The 20532-nt window shown below is 38.8% G+C and overlaps 1 protein-coding gene across 1 annotated transcript in view; it reads left to right on the top strand.

The window, feature by feature from the left end:
* The first annotated feature begins 6 nt into the window (after nucleotides 1-6).
* Nucleotides 7-20532, top strand: part of RNGTT (RNA guanylyltransferase and 5'-phosphatase) — a 136539-nt gene continuing 116013 nt past the window's right edge. Inside the window, exons 1-6 of the mRNA XM_041412408.1 lie at nucleotides 7-60; nucleotides 5700-5809; nucleotides 11726-11829; nucleotides 11962-12050; nucleotides 16735-16810; nucleotides 19974-20223. Of these exons, the coding sequence (XP_041268342.1) occupies nucleotides 5723-5809; nucleotides 11726-11829; nucleotides 11962-12050; nucleotides 16735-16810; nucleotides 19974-20223 (606 nt within the window). The 5' untranslated portion in view covers nucleotides 7-60; nucleotides 5700-5722. The remainder of the gene's footprint in view (nucleotides 61-5699; nucleotides 5810-11725; nucleotides 11830-11961; nucleotides 12051-16734; nucleotides 16811-19973; nucleotides 20224-20532) is intronic.

Consider the following 20532-nt stretch of genomic DNA (forward strand, 5'->3'; position numbering starts at 1 on the left):
CCTACAACAAGATCCCGCCGCGCTGGCTCCACTGCCCCAGGAGGGGACAGCCCGTGGCAGGTGAGCGCCCGGCCCAGTCCGGCCCTGCCCGGCCGTGGGGCGGCAGCGGGCGCGGCCCCTTCCCCTGCGGCGCTCGCTGCCCGCCCGTCCCGCTCCTCCTCATCGCCGGGGGCCGCCGCGGCCTCTGGCACTCTGTCCCTCTGTCCCGGCCGAGCTCTTTGTCCCGTGGCTACGGCTGTGCAGTGTTCCACCCGGAGCTCCAGGCCGGTGTTAGTCCCGGACCTGACTCCCGCTGGGCGGCTGTTCTCCTTAAAGCCCGGCCCGCAGCAGCGCTTTGCCTTCAGCGCCGGGCTCGCCCTGCCTTTAGCCTGTGCCCCTCTGTGACACGAACTCGGCCCGGGCTCACCCAGAGGTGCGGGGTACGGGCCCTCTCCTGTCCCCCGGAGCCTTAGTGCTGGGCTCTCGCTTCGCATTGGTTCAGTTTCGGGATGAAACTTTTCCTGTTTGTCACATCTGGTGAGAGATGTGACAGCCAGGCATGCAGGAGGTGCCGTAGTGGAGCTACTAAGTCGATGAGAGGCTTGGAGCATTTTTCTTAGGAGGAAAAACTGAGAGAACTGAGCTTGTTCAGCTTCGAGAAGAGGTGATGGAGAGGGGATTTCATTAATGTGTATACATATCTAAAGGGGGGTGTCAGGAAGATGGAACCAGGGTCTTCTCAGTGGTGCCGAGCAGTAGGACAAGAGGCAATGGGCAGAAACTGATGCGCAGGAAGTTCTACCTGAACATGAGGAAGAGCTTCTTTACTGTGGCTGAACAAGATTGCCCTGAGAGGTTGTTGAGTCTCCCTTACTGGAGATATTCAAGAGCCATCTGGATGCAGTCCTGTGCAATGTGCTGTAGGATGACTCTTCTTGACCAGGGAGGTTAGACCAGATGACCCTCTGTAGTCCCCTCCACCCTGACCAATTTTGTGATATCAGTCCTCTGTGCAGCCTCTTCCATGTCTGATTCTCTTTTTCCTGAATGCTCTGAAGTCTTATCTGTGTCAATTTGTTACCCTGCTGACTGACAGTGCCCTTCCAGTCACCAAAGTGCTCCTGAGTTCTTTAGCTGGAAAATGAGTTAAAGTGTAATACTCCAGTGTTGCACGTGTGTTTCAGGGTTTGTCAGTGGTTGCTGTCTGCTTGGATATTCTTGCCCGTAACTCACTGTCCTGGGTGTTACTCAGTATCTAGTCTCGTGGCATGTAGTGCCAGTGAGTTCAGTACCGTCTAGACACACATTTTTGATTGTGTGTTAGCTATCATACTGACTTCAGGTGAATGTTTCCTCTGCTGCGTGGTATGAGATAAAGTAAACAAACATCTGTCTTTTCAGTTTTCTGAAGTTCTTCTTTTCTTTATAATGCAAGCAGTTCCAGCCTCCAGGTTTTTTTTCCTCCAATATCTTCTAGTTTTCACTCCTTTCATATCCCTCTCTGTGATGATGTAAAGGTATGTTTTCAAAACACAACATGTGCTACTCAGTGTGTTATTTAAACTGGCACTGTGCCATAATTTGCTTAATAGTTACGACTCCTGTGTTTTCTATCCCACATTTTCGTGTCATTTTACATTTTTTGATGGCAGCTAGTTATGGAATGGAAGACACTGATGACTATATTTAGAACCTGGTGAGACATCTCAGTTGGTTTAATCCTGAGTAATCATCAGTATGCATTATTTGGCATTTATCAGTATTTAACATCAGTTGTTAATTTTGTGGGTTACTGGTTTCCGTCAAGTTCCTTGTACTTCTCTGGACTTCCCACTTAAATGACAGTGTTGTTGGATTGCTCATGTCCATTATCTCTTTCTCCTGATCATGGCCACACACATTACTTTGTATCTAATCATAGAGATTTGATAGCCTAAGCCTTTGACCATGACAAAAACAGACTAATGATTCTTTATTCTGCGTTTTTCTTCTCAGCAGGTTCTTGATCTCTGTTAGTTGTGGCTTTTGTTTGTCTGTCTTTTGAGCCATGGTTTCTCAGAAACAGCAACCTAGAGTTAGCACGAATGAGGGTCATCAGTGTGTCATCTGCTGTGCCATCACTGCTTGTGTGTTTGTTTATTCAGGAACTGCAAGGTAATTCTTTTCCATTCCATGCGATCATGCACAGGAAGTTAACGCACAGTAAAAAAACTGAAAGTGCTTGACTCATTTCTTTGTGTGCTTTATCAGGATGTGTTCTTGTTCACCTGATTTTTAGTTTTTTAGTGTGAACAAATTACCAAAAGTAATGGTAAGCCATCGGTCTTCTTTGCTTTTTTGCTGTTCTACGTTCAAAGACATAAAGTTTTATGGGAGATGATTTTTAGGGTTTAATTGATGTTCGTATTGTCTCCCAGATATGTTACAGTCCAGTTTTAATTAGTGTTTAAATCAGATTTCTAAGCACCTGTATGCGCCTTTATTTCCATCTGATAGTGTATTAGTAATAGTGTTGCTAAGCAAGTTTTGTATGCCTTCTGTGGACTCATATTCACTGAGTGTTTCTTTGTGATGCTCCTGTCTTTTTTGTATGCCTTCTGTGGACTCATATTCACTGAGTGTTTGATTGTGATGCTCCTATCCAATGATTGTGGCATCTAGAATTTCTGGATGACCTCAAGACAAGTACTAATGAGGCCTGAAACTCTGCTGTTGGTGAGATTGGGTTCATTCAGGTTAACAGGACTCTTTATCCTGGACAATGTGAATTCATCTATGTCTCCCATTATTTTCCTGTTCACTTCTTTAAATATTGGTAGTTTTGTGCCACTTTCTGATTTTGTCCTCAGAATCGCACATTTTCACAGTAGAACTTCAAGCATTTTGATGAAAAGAGCTTTCTGTGAATGCTTAGATCTCAAGTGATCAGGTTGCTTCAGCCTTGCTGCCTTGGCAGCACCATCTCAGCAGGTATCTGCTTTTCGTGACCACTGAAAACCCATTCTCTTGGCAATTTTGCTGTGTAAAGTGCTAGGAAGATATGGAAGAGAAGGCATGAGAAGTGTCTCAGCAGTGTTTTCCAGCCTCCTTCAATTGATGCATATTAGTAAATCCTGTTCTGGACACACAAGTAGCATGCAGAACTGTGGTATATTATGGAGAGCATCCATATTGCATAGGAGAAAGCACCTTAAATAAGAGTAATGCTTCTGGTTCAGGAAGGTTCTGAGCTATGGCTTGTTGTAGTTGGGGAGAATAATCTGGATGATGGTTTGTCATTGTCATTGTTTTACTCTCTTTCCTAGCTGTCTTTTATTGGCCTGTGTTGGTGATGACATACTAGGTGAAATGGATACTTTGATCCAGCATAGTTCTCTTGAATCAGAGAACTGTTACTTTATAGAGTTTTTTTTTTTTTTCCAATTTGTGGATTTTACAGTTTAATTTTATTCCCTTAACCTCAGACTTTACCCAGTCTAGCCTTCTTAATTAGTGCTGAATCTAAACATGCCATGCTCATACATAATCATGTATGTCATGTTTTGAGCATAGCTTCATGTCACAGAAAATCACACTAAATTAAGAGTATTTTTTCGCTGGTATGTTCTAGAATTTAGATTAGAAGATAAAAAATGTGACAAAGTTAGAGCATGCACATGGAGAAAATGTGATGTCTTACATTGTTCTCTTTGATTTCCCTCAGATTTATCAGCTTGATGTCTATGTCTGTGCTCTGATATACTGGACTCTTATTTTTAAAATTTTTACCTGTTTTTCAGCCTAAAGAAATACCATCTGTTAGACAGGCAACTAATTTGGAAAATGGTTTTTAATAGCCACTTTCCAGAATTATTTGAGAAATTTGAACATAACTGTGGTAATAATCTGTTGTTAGGGTTCCAGTAACATTTTGAAGTTAATTTGGAAATTCTATTGAGGAGTTAAAATTAGTGTCATAATGTAGTTGAGGTACTTGAATGACGTGGGATGCTTTTGATGCTCATATAAAGTATCACTTTGTTGCTGTAGGATAGCCTGATTCAGCAAATGATTTTTTAATCTTCAAAAGCTTGTGCACGGAGGCTTAAGTTGAGCTGCAATGAGCTGTTACTGCATCACTTCTTTAGCACAAGATGTAAGACAAAACTGTAGAAGAGACAGTAGCTACTGCCTCCTTTATGCTTGTCCATATTACTCAAAAAGTTAAGAAATCTTTATAGAATTACAGCTTAGATTTTTGGTAGCTTGATGATGCTGAATGAGAGGCTTGTATGCACACGGGGAAGAAGTTTTTTTAAGCATCTATATAAAAACCAAATTGCAAATTTTCCAGGTAGAGAAGAAGAAACTGGAATTTATAGAAGCTGAGCACCTAAATACTTCTAAACATCTGTGTTTCAGCTTTGAAAGTCATAGTAAATGAAATATGAAATGTTCACCACTTCCACAGGGGTCTGTAGGTATTCAAATGCTGCAGGGGATGCTGACTGGACTACTTTGTCTTTTCCCACTTTTTTTTCCCCAGCATCTTGTAAAGGATGGTGGTTTTTGTAGCCGTTGACTCTTTTGTCAGTGCAGCTCCTATTCTTGAGTGCCATGGTTAAGAAAGCTTAGTTAGATTCTTCGTGTTCCATAATGAATGAGTAGATATGTTAGTATGGGTGTGACCAGTGGGGGAGTCAAAAAACTGTCAAGCACAATGTTGTTTTGCAAAAATCAGGGTGATGATAGATTTTTGTGTTTAGATCATGTAAATTAAGGATTCACGTAATCAGTCTGTACAGAGGAGTATTGCAAGCCAAAGTGGAAGGGCTAATAGAGAGAGAGGCTGTATGATAGTGTTGAAGGTGACAAGGAACACAAAGAACAAAGAAAATTAGATAATTGAAGAGCTGAGGAAATGGAGGGGAGGTATCCAACTCCACAGCCTTTACCAGAGTGGATGGAGGGTGTGTAAGTTGGGATGAAAAGGCAAAGGGCAGTAAAGTGAAATTTTTCTAGCTGTCAAACAAGTTGAAGTGACTATAATTTATTACTATTTATTTTACAGTAAAATTTATTTACTGTGATTGTTGATTGTATGACAGAATAACGCTCCTTTTAGCTGTAAATTTTGGAAAGGTCTCAGGGGAAAAGTGAGGCTGTTTCTCATGTTGCTCACTAACATCTAACCTGAACTAACCAGTTGCATAAAGCTTCCTAGTTTCTACATCTGTCTGTCTTCTGTGGTTTCTAATGTCTGTTTCATGGAAGATAGATGCTTATTTGAGACTGTACAGAGTGTTGCTGAACTTTTTTTTGCAGGGATCCTTACTGTATGTTATGTTTGCACGTCATCAAAACTGATGTTTACATGATTGGATGACAAACTGTTATCTTAAAATGCCGTTTTCATGTTTTCCATTGTAGTGAGATTAAATTTTCTGTATTCTGTTGTGCTGTAGCCCTCCCAAGTTAAATCACACTAAAAGTTAGCTAAAAATGTTTAATTACTTTGTTTCAGATGAACTGACCTGTATTTCCTTTAAACTTTTAAACTTACTGATTAATTCTGAGAACTCATAACTAAAAATATTCCTATTTACTGTTGTCAGTACTATTTCTGCAATTATTTATTATTGAAAATGAATGTCTAAAACTGCTCAGTATGTTGGTTCAAAATACTAAGTTGTAACTGTACATATACATAAAATACTGCAAAATTTTGTTATCTTTCATAGGGAAGTTTTTACCTTTGAAGACAATGTTAGGACCAAGATATGATGAACAGGTTGCTGAAGAAAATAGATTTCACCCGAGTATGTTATCCAACTACTTAAAGAGTCTGAAGGTAATGTTACATTTTCTAATAATTGAAACACTGCTCTCATTATTAATATTTACTCAAGTGTTGGTTTTCAGATCTAAGGAAAAGGTTGTTGATAGCTTTGTTTGGGACACCTGAACTGAAACCTTTTTTTGTTTGTTTACATTTCCAGGTCTCCTCTGCAATTAACAGATTTCTGAAAGTGTTTTCTTACAGGTTAGAATTCCCGAGACTGAACAAACCCAGGTCCCTCAGCTGTTCCTTCATGAGCCTTGTTGCTCTTCTCTGTTCACCTTCCAGCACCTCAATGTCCTTCCTGAAGTGAGGGGCCCAGAACTCAACACAGCACTCGAGGTGTGGCCTCACCAGTGCTGAGTGCAGGAGATGGTCACTGTCCTGGTCTTGCTGGCCACACTATTGCTGGCACAGGCCAGGTGCCCTTGGCCTTCTTGTCCACCTGGGCAGCAGAGCATAGGCTGATACTGAGCTGTCAGCCAGCACCCCCTGGCCCTTTCTGCCCAGCAGCTCTCAAGCCACTCCTCCCCCTGCCTGTAGCACTGCCCAGGGCTGCTGTGACAGGACCCTGCAGTTGCCTTATTAAACCTTGTGGCATCCACCACTACAGACTTGTGGTTCTGGCTCCCTTCTTCATCCTCTGTTTTGCCCATTTCTATCTGTGTGCTTCAGTTTGCATGTTCTGCACTGTAGCATAACTGAAGGTGGGAAGAGGACCTTTCCAGCCTTTCATGTAGGTTTCTGTAGTGTTGTGGCCAGTCTGGTGTATCTGGAGATGTGGGAAATGGGATTTTGAGCCTGCCAGGCAAAGAAAGGTCTACTGCCTTATTAGTTGAATTGGTTATTAAACTTTATAAAGAAGTTTGGTGCCATTTGTTTTGATTGTGTCTCTGAGATGAATCATGCAAATGGCATTTTTTTTTCTGTGGGTTTTTTCTTTATTTTTTGCTGTTCATCGAGGTTAAATTAATTCTGAATTTGTTTAACAGTATCAGACCTGAAACATCAGAAGAATTAGGTGACTAAAAGATGGGAATCCTCATTTTATTAATCTTGTTTAGGCATAGGTATGAAGTAGATAGTGAACCACTCAGTGTAGCAGTGCTAGGAGTACCTGTGCAGTAATGCCATAAGAAAGTATGATCAGTGAAGCACATGTGCCTGTTCTCAGTGCTTGAGCTGGGAGGAATTTTCTTGTTAGAGTTCTTGCATCTGTGCTTTTATGATCTACTCTAATCACAGAGGATCAAACAGAACTCTCTGTGAATAAAACAGTAAGAATCCTGAGGTTCAAAATATTTCCTAAAAGAAGATTAAAACCAAATGAGGTTGGATGTTGATACCAAAAAATGGATATATAGTTTATTTAACAGTAAAAGAAACAAAGAAAAAGAAATAGACAAAAAATGGATATAGTTTATTTAACAGTAAAAGAAACAAAGAAAAAGAAATAGAAAAAAGAGGTGAGCGTGGCACAGAAAGAGTGACAGGGACAGATTAAATAAAAACTATGTGTCCCAATGACATCTTTCTGCTCCCCTCCTTCTGGTCTTCTTGGTGGGGAGGGTCTCCCACCACAAAGTGTAGAATCCAGTGGATTAATATACGTTTGGGTCAGGTGGGAATGCCCAGTGCTTCCCCTGAGCAGGGGAAGGTTGGCACTGTCCCTAGCAAGGCTTTGTGTCAGTTGCATCATTATGTGTCCCAGTGACATCTTTCTGCTCCCCTCCATCTGGTCTTCTTGGTGGGGAGGGTCTCCCACCACAAAGTGTAGAATCCAGTGGATTAATATACGTTTGGGTCAGGTGGGAATGCCCAGTGCTTCCCCTGAGCAGGGGAAGGTTGGCACTGTCCCTAGCAAGGCTTTGTGTCAGTTGCATCATTTTGCATCACATGCAGTGCTGTGGTGCAGGGTCTGGGGAACCATTCAGGGGGCCTTTGATGGGCCATGGCACCCCCTCTGCTGTCCCTCACGTGAATGTCCAGTAGATGTGGTGTTCCTGGGGTGGGGGTCCCCACAGATGAGCTAGTCTGTGCACGGCTTTCACTACCTCTGTCCAAAGGCTAAACACTCAAACCTCTCCTCCTCCCGGGTTGGAGGAGAGTGTGCAGACCTGGCAGCAGATAAGCCTGGGCTATGGCTCCACCCCAAAGCTGCTTAATTCTCCTGTGGAAGTATTCTTCTCCCCAGCCCCGACCTGAGAATAGTGTCACTTTTACCTTATCTCAGATCAGCTTACAGTCCAGGGCCTCAGTCAGGGGGCCCATTCAGGGTGGGCTTTGGTGATGCAGCTTTTATTGGTGTAGCTTCATGATAGAGTTTTAATGGACAAAAATCCTTATTGAAGTTGTTTAAACCATAAAGTGTAATATTTCAGTCTGACATGTGCATCTAAATTCTACTTGAGTTCCTCTTTTATATATTATGTTATTTTTGACTCTGACTGGATTTGATAGGCATAACTGGAATTTTGCCAAACTAATCTTATGCATGTTTTAAAGTAATTTAAAATTCTGTGTATATTTTGAAGTTTTGTAGAATTTCACAGCCTTACTCAGAATTTCTAAATGCTTACCTCCTTAGTGATTTGCCACCAAAAAGAAATAATCATGGTGAGACTCTAGCCTCTCCAGTAGTCACATCTCTCAGTTCTGTTGTAATGCGACAAATTCATGTCTTGAGTGACATCAGATTATTAGAATTTGATAGTAAAATTAGTAGCATGAGGATCCCCACTTATATTTTGGTAATTTTGATTAACAAGCAGAACATAGAATTTCTCTCAAACTCGCTGTTCTCGTAAAATCTATTACATTGTATTGGACCCTGGCGTTGTTGATGAGTGTTTGCTGTTTTATAATATATATTTCCTTTTTATTTGCCAAGGTGTGTAGTGGTTACTGGAGTGCTCCATTTGTAGATTAGCAATTTACCAACAAGCCAGCAATGAAATAAAGGTGAAATTGAGGAGCCCTGTAAGAGTGAATTTTCCCACCCGAGGTGAAAGTAGCTCACTGTGCATGGTTCTTGTAATTTTATTGTAGTGTATTTTTTACTGCTAATATTTTGCAGAAATACTTCTGAAAACTGGTTATCACTTGAGTCCATATGACTTAGCTCCCAAATAAGACTTCAGCAGAAGCTTTTACATCTGGATTTCTGTAATAGAGAGATGTTGATGTTACCTCAGATTTTTGAAGGTACTGGTTTAGCATTTAAGGCAACATCTGTCTGGGTGGAACTATCTGTGAGAAGCTTCCTGTGTGATTCCGTTTCTCACTGAGCTCGTTGTTGAAAACGTGAATGTTAGAAACTGATTTCATTAGCCATGCCAGCCCCACTTTTCTTGTGATTGCCAATATTGGCGTAGTATCTTAATGTTCTCTGAAATGAATTGCAGGAGCAATTGGTGACAGCATGAATTATTGTTATTATTATTTTTTAAAATTTCTTGAGTAGGTAGGTTAGTACAGTTTATGCTTTATATAGGTAAATTTATTTCTGTTGCAAAGAGCTAAGATATTATTTAACTCAAAAGAATGTTTGGGTAATTAGAATGCTCAATTTACAGAATTCCTGTTAGGAAAACTACTTACCAATTTTCAGCTACATTATTGTTTTCATAGCTACATTCAATCACTGATCTAAATTATTTTTCTCAAATAAGAAATTCAAGAAAAAAATCCTGAAACTGAAGTCAGTGTATTGTGGTATGCTCTCTCCTTGGGGAGGGTGTTTTCAGTCTCCAGTGTCTAAGGAGAAATTTCTGAGGTCGTACAGGGGAAACTAGCAAAGCCCATTTTATTGCACAGCAGCAGAAGAGCACATGCATAAGGCATTAATAGCTGGAGATATCTGGAATGTGAGGAAGTGAGGGGAAGGCTTTTATTTTGTTCCAGTGGTATTGGTGGGGTTTTTGCATGGATTTTTTGAAAATCATAGCTGTATACTTTGATATATTGCATAATCCCCCTGTTCTTTAAAAATTTCATTATAATTTTCTTGTGCTTTGCACTCTCTAAATTGTAATGTCTTATGTGCAGTCAATCCCATGGATTGAGAATGCAAATGATTAGGCTTTCTGTAAAGCAGGAAAGCTGCTTTCAGGTCTTATATGCTCTGTATGCCATAAATGCATTTGCAGCTTTGGATAAATTGCACTCGATGCCTGTTTGCCGTACTGCTCCATGAAGTGTGTGAGGAAGTGTCACTTCACATGAGATTCACTTGTATATGATTGAAATCATCTGTAATAATGGCAAAGGAATAGCTGGAGAGAAGTCCTGCAGGCCTGAATTAAGTAGTCTTTGAGACATTTGCAAATTGCTGTAGGGAATGGAGAGGGGGGGAAAGTAATCATTGAATTAATTGCCTGTGTATAATTTCTACAGAATTTTAATCACTGTCTAGGATGCTGTCAGTCTCCATGCTTAGCAGCTCGATTGACACTTTATGTTTGAAGTTTCAGGTGGTGTAACATTGTTTTCAGGTGGACGACCTTGTGAGGTGGTTTGTATTTCTCCAAAACACAGTAATATGAGTAAATAAAGTATTCTGAATACAATATGCAAGGTTGACAATGAGAAATTCAGAACTGATCTGGATATTACTTTAGAAGCTTTAGTGCTGTTGACTTAACATCATGATGATCTTTAACATTGATTAAATAAAAGTAATATAAAAGTATGTAAGTATTACAAATGTATATCATCAGAAGTTTGAATATCTTGGAGAGCTATCTGTAGAAAATTGGGAATTTTCCTTTAGGGGTCTACTAAACAACACATTCATGTGAAATAGCTGTTTCTGAACTGTATTCTACTTATAATTGGATTTTACCTTTTCTGAATTGTGTGGAAATGGTGTTTTGCTTTGTAATTCTTCCAACTAAATGATTGCCAGTCTGTTGGTCCTACCTGAAAGTATGACATTGAGTTTTTTGTCCAAAAGCAATTGCTTGCACTTACAAGACAGGAAACCAGAAATACTTTCTTTGCTCAGGTGTGTTAGTGGGCTGTTTTTGCACAATAAAACTAGTAGGTTTGTTGGAAATTTTGTTTGCAACAAGAATCAGTAGAATATACTTTGACACACTGTGTGTTTTGTGCCACCCAGTGGAATTTCTGCTTTCTATCCTTCTTCAAAATGTAGTAACTTCCACAAGGCTCTTTAAAAGATCCGTTTTCCAGCTGTAAAAACAAACACTAAAAAAATAAGTTAATGTGCAAGGTAATACATTAGGGTAGAGTGAGCAAGACATCCTGGATTCAGGAAGACCCGAACATTTGAGTGGTTGACACTGCCACCTTAGCTGCTGACAGCATGTTTGAATATCTGAAGTTGTTTTGCATTTTAGCTTTAAATAAGAGGGTTTTAAGAATTTAATTTATTTGATTAATTTTTAAACTTGAAAATACGTTCATTCTTTTGCATTGTTTTGCACTCTAATAGGTAAATTAAAATGAGTTATTTTTTCTGGGAGCATACTTCTATGAAAGTCTCAGTAGTTAATGTTTCTTATGGTACTTTCACTGTGCCAGTGTTTAGTATTGTTTTGCTTTGCATAATAGCACTTGATTCCATCATATTTGTCTTTTTAGATGTTAAAGTAATTCTTTACCAGTTTTTCATGCTGTTAGCAGAATTTTCTTATATAGAATCATTGGTTGGAGCAAACTGAAGTTTTTGAATTGATGACTAGTGCTAATTTAGACACCAGCTTTCACAAAGAAATGCAGATGTCTATAATGGTGGTAAAATACAGATTTTACAAACAAATGCAGTATTTAATGCTTTTTAAACTTAAAAATATAGCCTGTGGTTGCTTTTAATTATTATGGGTTTAGACATTTAGTATTTATGCACGGCTCTTTGAACCACATATAAAAATTTATTTTTGGGTTTTTTTTTTGTTGTTTCTTTAGGTTAAAATGGGTTTGCTGGTAGACTTGACCAACACCACTAGATTCTATGACAGAAATGATATAGAGAAAGAGGGAATTAAATATATAAAGCTCCAATGTAAAGGGTAAGTTGTGTGCACTTTTTAATTGTTTCTTTGGCTTTTAACTTAAAAGATCACACTGAAGAAATTAATTTCTTTCCTCTTTTTCCCTTTCCCCCAGGTGTGTCCTAATCCATGTGTTCTTGTGTTTTTCAGGCATGGTGAGTGCCCCACACCTGAGAATACAGAAACATTTATCCGTGTATGCGAACACTTCAGTGATAAGAATCCTTCAGAACTTATAGGTACATCTTATATCCATCTTATGCCCATCATTAGTTTTTATTCTTAGTTTGTTTCATATTTGCTTGTAACTTCAGTCTCTTATTCTTAGAAGTCCAAGCAAAGGAATTTCCTCAATACAGTGTTTAAGCATATATAAATTTGATTGCTTTTACTGCAAAACTAATGTTTCTTTTATTCTTTTACAGAAAGTAGTATGCTTCTGCATCCATCAGTTTGGTAACAGCTGTTGACTTAATGCAGAAAAATACACAGGCCCAAGGGCTGTCTAGAAATACATGATACTTTCACTATGGTTTTGTAACTTCTGCTGATACAAATGCAAGTTATGTATTTGGTGGTCTGGTTTCCTTGAAATCATATTTTGTAACTGGATTATCAGAGATTCTTTAGCAAGCCTCACAAAACTGGTAGTAGATACCAGGCTAAGTTTTTCTTCTGTGGTATACTGTCTTGTAGTGAATATTTGAATGTTCTAAGCATACTTTTATTCAGAGAGAAATAAGTTCTGAGTTTAATTTGCATCCCTTCTAGTTTTAGTTAAAACTATTTTACTCTGATTTTTGTCAATCATATTAATGTTCATCTCTATCTGCAAACTATTAGAGACAAGACATTACTTTGCAGGTGAGTTTCCAGAGTCAGAATGGGTGTCGTCCTCAATCCTCTTGGATGATAATTTTGCAGCCTTGAATCTGAGCGTGTATGTGACTTAAGAGTACATGGAGCAGTTGTTTGTGCAGGTGCTGTTGCTAAGAGCTTGGTAAACTAAGCTGGTGTGTTCATGCAGTTTAGGATTCATCCACATCAATGGTAGGATAGCTGAAGTTACTGGAAAGGACCTGTGGAAATCAGCTACTCAATTGCCCTTCTTTAGAACAGGGCCAGCTAAAGCAGCTTCCTTAGGACTATGCCCATTTGGCTTTTGACCAGCCTCTAAGCTTGGAGACTCCACAATGTTTTCTCTTCCAGTGTTTGTTCTTACACAGATGTTTTTTTCTCATGTTGAAGTGGAATTTATTGTATTTCAATTTGTAGCTATTGCTTCTTGTTCTCGTTGCAATACCACTTCTTCTTGCGGGATGCAATACCTCTGAGAATTTTCTTTTTTTGGGTGCTTGAAAGATTTCATTTGGTCACACATTTTTTCACCTAGTTTTCTTTTAGATACTTGCTTACTTCTTTATTGCACACAGAATGCAGTTTAATTGGAGACTTTTGTGGTTTAACTCCAGCCAGCAGCCAAGCCCCACACAGCTGGTCCCTCACTTCTCCACCAGTGGGGCTGGGGAGAGAAGTGGAAGGGTAAAGGTAGAGAACTCATGAATTGAGATAAAGACAGTTCCACAGGGAAAGCAGAAGCCATGCACACAAGCAAAGCAAGGAATCAATTCACTGCTTCCCATCCCCAGGAGAGCAGGACCCCATACCACCTAGCAGTGACTTGGGAAGACAAATGCCATCATGAATGTCCCCCATTCCTCTTTCTTCCTCTCACTCTATGCACTGAATGTTCTATGGTGTGGAGAATCCCTTTGGCCAGTTTCGCTCAACTGTTCCAGCTGTGTCTCCTCCCAGCTTCCCAGGCACCCCTAATTTCCTCACCAGCATGGCAGCATGAAAATCAGAAAAGGTGGTGGCTCTGTGTAAGCCCTGCCCAGCAATAACAAAAACATCTCTCTATTTATCAACCCTGTGTTCAGCACAAATCTGAAACACAGTCCCACACCAGCCACTGTGAAGAAAATTAACTCTGCTTCAGTTGAAACCAGGACAGAGACCTGTGTGTTCTTCTCTGAATGGTAACACAGCTACATGGTTTAAAAAATGAGGAACTGCTAAATGGGAGTGAGTGGAACCAGTCACCAACAGTATTTCAAAACTTACACCAGAAGCAAGATACTGTTGATGACTGATCCCACTCACTTTTCTTTTAGCAATTCCTTGTTTTCAGTCTCCTTTTGTAGTTCTTCCACTGGTCCTTCAATAATATTTTAGAATTCAAAACAGTGGTTATGATTAGCAATTTGTAATAGTGCATGGATAGCATGGTGATATCCTATAAATAGCAGACCCAATTAGTTGATATTTCAACTTATAAAATGCCATTTTTAATGTTGAGTCACTAACTTTTTGGCTTTGAATGGTGGGATGTTTTTCCATTATTTAAATGTCTCATCTCTTTAGGGGAAAAAAGTCATTTAGGAAGAGCCAAGGAGAAAATAGTTATGTTCACTAAACTTTTGAAGAACATGTTGTTTAGGCTTTCATAGTAAAAGATAAATGTTGGAATTTTCCATTTCCTTTCCATTAATTACTGAAATTCGTAATTTTGGTCACTTGTTTCCTCTGACAGAGCATCAGAGGGACCAGTGTGGAGAATGTTTATCAAAAGTGAAAGAAGTCTGCAGCAGTGATAGTACTGTACCTTGTGTGATTTTTCTCTTCCAAGCCATTTGGTCTCATGCTGAGATTGCTTGTCTTTGTCATGTGTATAAAATTATTGACTTAACCTTCTTGGCAACAGTAACAGCTGCAGGACTTAGTGGTAGCAATTGTGTGCAATTTTTTTCTCAGTGTCACGATTAAATATGAAAAGAGACTGAAATATGAATGCTAAGTGATCAAAATTTTCAATTCATCTAGAACAATATAGGAAGGAAACTTTATTTTTGCAGCCTGAAGGACAGGATTAGGTCTGCCAACCTTAAGGATGTGACGTACAAAAATTTTGCTTCATCAGAAAACTGAGGAGAAATGATTGTTAGGAATAAATTATATCAGGAATCTAAAATTAATTTAATTTGATGCAAGTTATACAGTTTTTAGTATTTTTAAATGGTTAGAAATTATTAATCCAAAAAATTCATTATAATTTTTACCTTGCTTTATCAAGAAGGGAACCTTGGTGGGGTAGGCATAAAACCTGATCCTATTACAGTTAATACATACTTTTTTACCCACTTAAAGTTGGTTTGGTTTTTTTTCATCAGTCTACTTTTTGTAGGTACTTTGGTTCTCCAGTTGAACAAGTTCTACTCCTCAATGTAGAGGAATGTAAAAAAAGATAGATATTCACATTTTGTTTGAATGTGCATCAAGTGAATTGTTACTAACCTTGTTTTACTAGCTGTGGTAGAGAAATGAGCAAATTAATTAAAGCTTAAATGGCTTGCTTCAAGGTGTTGTGTTCCAGGTGTTGCACTTTGGGTCACAACAATCCCAGCTAATGCTGCAGGCTTGGGGAAGAGCAGCTGGAAAGCTGCCTGGCAGAGAAGGACTTGGGTGAGTGTGCTGGTCTACTGACCATGAGCCATCAGTGTGCCCAGGTGGCCAAGAAGGCCAGTAGGATTAGGAAGTGATTGTCCCTGGTACTTGGCACTGGTGCTCAGGCATTGGCATTCTGGAGTGTGTCCAGAGAAGGTCAGCAGAGCTGGTGAAGGGTCTGGAGCGCAAGTCTTATTAGGAGTGGCTGAGGGATCTGGGATTGGTTAGCCTGGTGAAAAGGAGACTCAGGGGTGACCTTATCACTCTCTGCAACGCCTTGAAAGGAGGTTGTAGCCAGGTGGGGATCAGTGTCTTTCCCCAGGACAGGACAAGAGGAAATATATCTTAAGTTAGACGGGGAGGTTTAGGACATTAGGAAAAAATTCTTCACCAAAAGGTGAAGCACAAGAACAAACTGCACAGGAAAGTGGTTGTGTCCCCATCCTTGGAGGTATTTAAAAACTATGTAGATGTGGCACTTAGGGACATGGCTTAGTGGTGGACTTGGCAGTGCTGGGTTAATGGTTGGATTCAATGTACTTAAGAGCATTTTCCAACCTAAGCAATTCTATGATTCTATGGTAACAACTGAAAAATGTTAAGAATAGTTGCTCTTGATGTTAGTGGAAACTTTAATGATATTTATGATTTTAAAATAGGTAGGAGGAAGACGCAACATCTTGCCTGAATGCTTCATGACATTTTTAATAGCACAAGTTTTGAGGCTGGTCTGCTTATCACTAGGTGGTGCTGTTGCCTTGAGAGAAAAAAAAAATGCAATGCATTTGACAGTGTATCCCTCCTTTAAATGGGGGATGAGTTCAGTAAAACAGAGGCTGAAGACTTAATTCTTTTTTTCACATTGAAAAGATAAGTAATTCAAGGTGATTATACTCTTGTGTAGTTTTCTTTTTGTACATTCTTTTTTTTTTTTTTTTCAAAATTAAGAAGTCTGGTCTTAGTCTGGTTATAGTGAATTTGAGATAGAATTATAGTCTATTGGCACCCCTTTCAGCTTTGAGGTAAGGTAATATGAATATATTTTTCCTGGTGGTGTGAAATGACTGTCATGCTTGTTGAATCCAGTAAAAAGCTCAATTAATGAATTTGACTATATTGCCTTCTGACAAGCATTTGAGCAGATCTGTGAATCTTATCTGTATTAGCCATATTTCAATCACATTAAGTTAGTGCTCTTCATTGTGATGAAGTGTCCTATACCCTTGCTGCTGCTAATTCGCAGAAAGAATGTAATAAATTGCCTTTCAGGCTTATGTGGTCTGTACTGCCATGATGGGAAGGGAGATAACTTTTTAATGTTACAGATGAAGGTGGAAGGATCTAAACCCACATTTTGATACGAAATATGTTTGTTAAAACCCCTTGTAAGTGATTATGCCCTTTTCTTGTCTTTTCTAGGTGTCCATTGTACACATGGTTTCAATAGAACTGGATTTTTGATCTGTGCCTTTTTGGTTGAGAAGATGGACTGGAGGTAACTTTGTATGTTACTTCCTGGGGATTTGTGGAATGTGGCCAAATGTTCTTCAGTATGTTTCAATCATTGTCCTGACAGCTATGCTAATGTATTCACCATTGCTTGTTTTATACCTGCCTAATAATCTTGAGTAAACAGCCCATATTAACATTTTTTGTATCATCCCTTGTTAGCTTAGCCTGTTGCAGTCAAGAATTCCAGGTCTGGTAGGTCAAAAGTCAGCTGTACCTGCTGTGTGTGGGCCTTTAGCAGTGTATGTATCATATTGTGTCTCTTTCCCATGACAGGTCCCACATTTTAAGTAAGAATGTAGAGTTCAGAGATTCCTGAAATATTATTTCCCATACATTTTCATCTTTTTCATGTAGGTGTGGGTGTAGGTTTTTGGGCTTTTTTGAGATCTGAAGAGAGTAACTAGAGCAACAACAGAGTAACATACATACTTCTGAAGGATTGGGAGCAAAGAAAGTCCTTGTTTCCAGCTTGTTTTTTGACTAAAATCTACAGCATACTTCTATACAGGGTCATTAATTTCTTCCATCTTTTAAAAATGTTGGCCCTTTCATACAGAGTAATTATCTTTTTTACATAACATTAGTTTTAAAAGAAACCCCAAACCCAAAAAATGTCTGTGCCATCCTGTTGGACATAACTTTTGCGTAGCTTTTGTTTTGTAGTATTTATAAAACCCTATTTCCTTCTTGACAGAGTCCTGTGAAAGTCATGTTTCTTGACAAGCCTGTTAAACATTCTGATATTTCTTATGTGTGGTCCTTTAAGTGCAGAAAATTCTGCTCCTGTTGCAGGATTTTCTTATGACTGGACATACAGTTATTATACTCAGCATACATGTGCAAGCTGTTTGCAAAGACTAGGTCATTGCTGTCTTTTAGTAAACAGAATAAAGATATTGGAGTAATGGAGATGGAAAACCTTTAGTTATGGGTGGCTGAATCTTTGCAGGATCCTAGCTGTGTCTAGGAAGTAGACACAGACACAAATGGCTTTATATTTTGATTCTTGTTGTTCCTATGAGTTAGAAAGTTTGTATGCTTTTAATCAAACAATTTTGAAGTGGCATGCAATAATTAGACTTAGAATTGGTCCTTTGTTCTGAAGAGGAAAGGCACTTGAATCTCTTTGGACCTCCTACTTTTATGCTGCCTATCTGTTTTCAAACCTTGGTGGGAAAAGCCTTAAAACTCAACAGCCGTGTCTTTTTTTTTTTTTTTTTTTTTCTTTGGGTATTTAATTGTATCAACTTTGTTCATCTCTGTCAAATTATTTTCATAGAACATCCAGATGTCCCCTGGTAGGAAAAAATGTCCACAGTGAAAGAAACAATTTTGGCAAGCTGCTGGTTAATGCTGAGTATTGTATTGAGATAAATCTAATTTGCTGTATCATTCTTTAAAACAAGGCACTGTTTCTTGCTAATGAGGAAATAAGATCTTCCTGATGGAAAAATCCATCCATATTCATTCCTTAAGCATATGATGTAGGAGTGTTGCTGCTTTATTGTGTACAGTGGGATATATTTTATAGTTAGTTTAGAGAAAGGCCTGAAAGCTCTTCGGCTTTTTGACTAGTAAGGTCAGAAATCTTACTTGATTCTCTTTTCAACAACTCATTTTTCCCAAACACTGCTGTGTTTCTGGAACCTGGAAAATTGTTTTCTTTCAGCTAGGATTCTGTATTTGAAATCTGTGCCACCTCCTTTGGCTTTCATTGCCATCTATTCCAGAAAATTATAGAGTTCTTCTGATATCATCAAAAAAAATAGAGCATTTTTCAGACGCCATAACTTTTGCTTTGTTTTGTCCTTTCAGTGGCATTCATTACAGAAGATGTGAAACAATTTAAGAAAGATAGCAGAGTAAAAAATGTCTTGTGAGAAAGAAATTAGGAGTCTTAGAAAAACAGAATGGAGAAGAAAGGTCCTTCTGTAACTCAGACCCTTAAACTGTCATTTTTGAAGTGATACCATGTGATAGTGTCACTCTGGAGAATGTCTTGTTTTCTCCTCTTATGAAGATCAGGGGAGTCAATCAGCCTTAGTGGTTCTTATACACTGTTTCTGTCTATTCTGGAAAATTTACCTCTTAAAAGTTCTCAGGCTCCATTCCATACTGTATAGGTCAGACAAGAAAAAAAGGCTTTTTGAATTAAATATCTGAAAAAAAAAAGTCACAGGGTGTAGTATGTGCTTTTGTTCCAGTTTTAAGACAGGTGCTTGTCAAGAAGCCTAAGAGAGTAATCTCTCTATTTTTGTGGTTTCTCCTTTCCCCTGTGTAGTAAGATTTTAAGATGTTGATTCTTGGAGCCTTACTGCTCTTCATAGCCAAGATAAATGGAAGACAGAATTATATCCAATGTTTTTAGTTAAACATTTTCATTGTATCTATGAAAATGGTGACAATAAAACCCTTGTGTTGTGCTCACTGTTGTATGTTTTGGAGAGTTTTCCCCTTGGCTGGTAAAGATGCAGGACTGTTTGTTTTGATTTCTAATTTTTTTGTGGTCCAGCTTCCAATTTATTTGGGCAAGATTAAGTATTAGGTGCATAGTAAAAGGCTACTGAACCACAGTTCTTTTACGAGAAACTTCTGGAAAGAGAAGTAATTTAAAAAGATTAGGGTGATTTTTCCCAGTATGATGGCAAAACCTCTAATGAGAGGAAAGACAATTCCTAGTGGAGAAAAATGTAACCATATTTGAATTTAAACATTTGCATTTTTCTTCATTAAGTTTGTTGATATGTTGCTTTGGTCTTCTTTTGTGTTTGTGCAGCCCTCAGGTATTTACCTGCATATCACCCATTGCTTCTCTGTAGCAATAAAAAAAGTTTTGTCTGTGATAAAACAGTGATCAGCAGACCACTAGGAGCTGCAAGAAGGACTCAAAGCAGCCGCAGTTACTTGAGAACATTTGCAGTGCCTACAAAGTTATGCAGAATCTTGTGCAAGAGCAGCTGTTACGAGACTGATCTAAGCATGGACTTCCAAATACAAGGAATGTTTTTGCAATTACCACTTCAGAATTTGTATTGATTCTCAGTCCCAATAATTCTTATGTTTGGTAAAGGATGCCATGACTAAGACATGTAAATCAAGCATCCAGAGTGATTTTTCTTTTTCTTTTTTTTTTTTTTTTTTGGCAGTATTGAGGCTGCTGTGGCTACTTTTGCTCAGGCCAGACCTCCAGGTATTTATAAAGGTGACTATTTGAAGGAACTGTTTCGTCGCTATGGGGATGAAGATGATGCACCAGCACCACCAGAGCTTCCAGAATGGTGCTTTGATGAAGATGAAGAGGAGGATGATGATAATGGTAAAACTGGAGGCCCAGAATCAGAACCCGGATCATCAAGCTCTTCCTTTGGCAAGAGGAGAAAAGAACGCCTAAAACTGGTAATTTTGATTTGGAATTTAATATTCAAATTGGTAAACATAATTTCATCACCTCATACCCATCAGTTACCTCATTGTACATGCTATGCTTGTGTCACTGCTCTTGCAAATGGGGACTGGAAGCATTGTCTGTAACTGGAAAAAGTTGTAGATACATTGTAAACATTTTGTATTTCCTATTTGAACTGCAAACTTTAATATTCAACACCTCCAATATTCCAGTTGTAAAAATGACTTAAACATTTTCTAGTATAACAATTTTTTGAGATAGTAAAGGGCTTTTTAATTATTCAGTCTGTCTTTGGAGAC

Source organism: Onychostruthus taczanowskii, unplaced genomic scaffold (genome assembly GCF_017590055.1).
Source record: "Onychostruthus taczanowskii isolate IOZ18803 unplaced genomic scaffold, ASM1759005v1 scaffold39, whole genome shotgun sequence".
NCBI lineage: Eukaryota > Metazoa > Chordata > Aves > Passeriformes > Passeridae > Onychostruthus > Onychostruthus taczanowskii.